Source organism: Laetiporus sulphureus (assembly GCF_001632365.1).
Source record: "Laetiporus sulphureus 93-53 unplaced genomic scaffold LAESUscaffold_180, whole genome shotgun sequence".
NCBI classification, from domain to species: Eukaryota; Fungi; Basidiomycota; class Agaricomycetes; order Polyporales; family Laetiporaceae; genus Laetiporus; species Laetiporus sulphureus.
Window position 1 is genome coordinate 1 of NW_024468689.1, and position 3,847 is coordinate 3,847.

At 47.9% G+C, this 3,847-nt stretch overlaps 1 protein-coding gene across 1 annotated transcript; it reads right to left on the reverse strand.

Moving 5' to 3' along the window:
- Positions 1–253: 253 nt before the first annotated feature.
- Positions 254–2,308, reverse strand: LAESUDRAFT_765402 (uncharacterized protein; the record flags this gene model as incomplete). Its single annotated transcript, XM_040913663.1, has 8 exons — positions 254–450; positions 573–686; positions 1,066–1,105; positions 1,159–1,737; positions 1,799–1,822; positions 1,874–1,960; positions 2,014–2,139; positions 2,195–2,308. The coding sequence occupies 8 exons, from the start codon at positions 2,306–2,308 to the stop codon at positions 254–256; spliced, it is 1,281 nt and encodes a 426-aa protein (XP_040757301.1).
- Between the last annotated feature and the right edge of the window lie 1,539 nt (positions 2,309–3,847).

Genomic DNA, 3,847 nt, shown 5'->3' on the forward strand with positions numbered 1-3,847 from the left:
GTGTCTTTTAAATTTTCACTCAACAGAGTCGCCCAGTAATCCAGCACACAGGTTTATTCAAAATGACTAAATAATACGTTTGCCCCATGCACGTGGAAGGAGAGATCGTGCTAAATATGTGACAAGGAGAACCATGTGGACAGCCCACTTTACATGACCCAGTCAAAGACCCATCACACTTCAATGGTCTTCATGGCTTGTGAGCCCTAAAAGCTCGATTCTCCTTGAGGAGCTGCTGCAACAGTTTCATTATTTACTCGAGTTGCATACTGATCAAAGAAGGTTCAAGGGTGGCCAGCAGAGCACTACCCAGCTCAGACTTCACAAGCACAACCTGAGAAGAGCCTTTTGCATGAGCCTTGCCTTTCTTCGAGCACAGTTTGAGGATCTTGGATGAAGGAATGATGATAGTGCTGGTGTAGGCATGCTGGGTCATAACATCGTCCAGGTCTGAGTTGTCAATGTGAGAATGCTTAGGCAGCCTGCTGAATTGGCCTAGCAAAACAGTTTGTGGAAGGAGCCCAAGATAGCAAGTGATGCACCACATGGCGGTGGAGGACTCACCAACTTACAATGTGAAGTCTCGACGGTGTCCTTCTTCTGCTTGACAATGACCTCCTTAGGTGCATCCTCAACCTTCAACCCTGTCTCAGGCTCGGGTGTGTCTAAAAGAGAATGAATGGGAACTAGAGAACAGGCAGTCATCAGAAGACGAGATGAAAAGAAGGGAAGACTCATGGAGGCATGGAGCCACGGCAAGCGCAGCCTCATACTCATCGATTGGGGTATTGAGCGGCAACTCCAGTTCTGCCACCTTCTCACTCCCAGCAATGTTGGCATCATGCATTGAGCAGTCATAGCTAACTTGATGGTGGGAGGCCTTGGCCATCACCGGAGCATCTGGTAGTTTGGGTACCGGCCAGCCCTTGTGCCAGTAAAGCTTTTTCAAAGAAAGCCATCCATCTGAGTCATCAACATCTGAGGCAGTATCACACATCCACCACTTGCAGGCCTTATGGTCATGATGGCATTTGTGACATTTGGGATGGAACTTGCTCAGTGTACATGTTCGGGAGACCTTCTCTGAGGACAGGCAATACAAATACTAGGAAAGGAAGGGTTAGCAATAGAAGACAAAGGAGTCACACGGAAACTTACCAGACATACAATAGAAGGCTTCTGCCACAACAGGAGGTATATTGGTGGAAGGAAGCAGTTGCGAAAGGTACGGACTGGCATGCATGCATATTGGCCCTCAAAAGCTACAGTCATGATGGACGGGCTCACAGGCTGGTGACTGCATCCTTTGCCTTTCTTTAAATGCACTGGAGACAGATTAGGAACAGTCCCATCCATGAACTCCACCTCATCACTGTCACTGTTGTCCTTGTCATTGCTAGAGACTTCAATAGCCTCAGAGCTCTGTGCAGCTGGGGGTTCGAAGATCACAGTAGCGAGCAAAGGGTCGACCTCCATCACCACAGTATCAAAATCGGAAGGATAATCGAGAGCAATGAGGTTGGCGGTGTGAGCCTGAAACTTGAATTGCAGAATGGAGACACCAAGGGGAATGGGAGCTGCAACTGGAGTAATGGCTGCAGGAGTCGAGACAGGAACAGCAGTAGGAAGGGAGTCATTAGTGCCAGTAGAAGCAGTCAGAGAGTCAGAAGCCATGATGTCTTCAGTATCAGAGGGCATGCACATGGAAGCCTCAGTCATGGAAGGAGGACTCGAATTCTGGAAGAGTCAGAGGGGCACGTTAAAGAGTGGATAAGGGAATACAATCTGACAAACACACCTTGCTCACCAGAAAGGTAGCAGCCTGCTCAGGTGAGATCAGCTCTTTACACCACAATAGCCACGATGGTTGCACAAAGGAGTCAAGATGAGCCTGGGCCTTCTGACAAAACTGGGTATAATGCATTTGTGACACAGAGTCAGTAAAGGAGTGAAGACCGCGCTAAGAAAGAGAGAGTGTTAGCCCACTGCGAGTGTGAAGGAGCAGCCACTTACTAGTGCAGAAAGGAACTCACATATGAGGAACTCAAAGTCGATGGGTGAATCAAAAGGCTCTGCCTCACGCAAGGCCTTCCACGCAGAATAAACCACACCCATGGCAGCGTCCTTCGGGTCCATCACCTACACGTGAAGATTAGTGACAGTGACTAATGGAGAACTAGAAGAAATAATGTACCTTGCAAGGGGAACCAAGCAGTGTCACAGGACGCTGGGAGAATGAGGGTGTAGCAGGCTCACCCATCATCGAGCTGAGGAAGTGAGGTAGAGGGAGAGGGGAGTTAGGTGCCATCTGAGACTGAAGAGAATTTCAAACTAGCCAGGCTCGAACATGTGAATGCATCATTAAAACCTTGCGATATCATCCTCTACCACATGGTAGAGTCAGTCGGCTTTCTCAAAATGCCAGTTCAAGTGACTCAGACAGAACTTCTTATGCAAAACCAAAACGAGCCAACTCTGATTGACGCTACTGAAACAATGGACATACGGCACAAGAGCAGAGATGAACACAGTTGAACTACTGTACGTGAGGGGGCAGAGTATATGAGGGACAAATTGAAACAGTTCTAGACTAAGGGGCATTCCCATCTGCCTCCAGGAAGGTCTTCAAGAACTGGAGATGCTCACCAATACAAGTCATCTCGACAACCAGTCATGCACGCTCCTGTGTATAGATTTCTATCAACAGGGCATTGGAAATGGCATGTTGGAGCCAGGCATGATGAAGGTCGAAGGTGGGGACAAACAAAAAGTGGGACTACCAGGTACAGGTGAGGATTGAGAATGGCTAGCTTTCATTGTGTGAGACAGAGAGGTCATGCACACAGCCTGACTCAACATGACTGCAGCATGCAATGAGTGTTGCTTAGGCCGAGTGGTCAATGTGGGCTGTCAGGTCATGTCTGCTCACTCATGAGGGTGTGGGTGGTCAGTCTGTGAGATGGGTGGTCACATATGAGCTCTATGAGTAAACATATTCTTACAAATGTTATGTAGTTGCCTGGCACATATCATTAACCTCGCGAAACAAGTGGTTATCACAGCTCAGACTCAAGCTCTGCATTACAATCCTGAACAACCAGATGCACACATACCAGACACCTCAGCTCTGATTCGCGATGAAGTGGAACTGATTCGAGCAATATCTGTCAAGGTAAGCGTGAAGTAGACGATGAAGTATTAATATCAATAAATGCATGCAGGAATGCTCAAGGCATTATTGGAGTCGCCGGCTTTGAGAGTGATCAATTACGACTCATCAGCACTGATTATTCTTGCAGTGAACACGTCTCTGATTGCAGTTGGGTATCAGTTGTGCCAAGGTGCAACTGACGGATCGAAAAAGCGATTTTTCAGTCATTTCAGATCCATCACGCTCACCAATTGTGAGAAGAGGTTTCTGCAACCAAAGCTCAAGCTCTACAGTCTATATCGTGCTTTGCGAGCCCTCAAGGTCTATCTGATTGGCGTTCGCAATCTAATAGTCAAAGTCGATGCTAAGTACATCAAGGGAATGTTGCAGAACCCAGATATTGCCCTGAGCGCAAGCATTAACCGTTGGGTCATCGCAATCCTCATGTACCATTTCTGACTAATTCACATTCCAGGAGTCATGCACGGTCCAGATGGATTATCACACTGACCGAGACAGCCAGGCGACCCACCACCAGAGCCCATCGAGGATACAAACTTTGATGATTGGGTGGATCGCATGAACAGCTTTATGCACCAAGTCCTTGCCTGGGCACAGAGTTTGAATCATCAGCCATCGACCGAGGACGGTCGATTTTTCAGAACAGGGGAGGAGCCAGCCACGCAATCAGTTTTT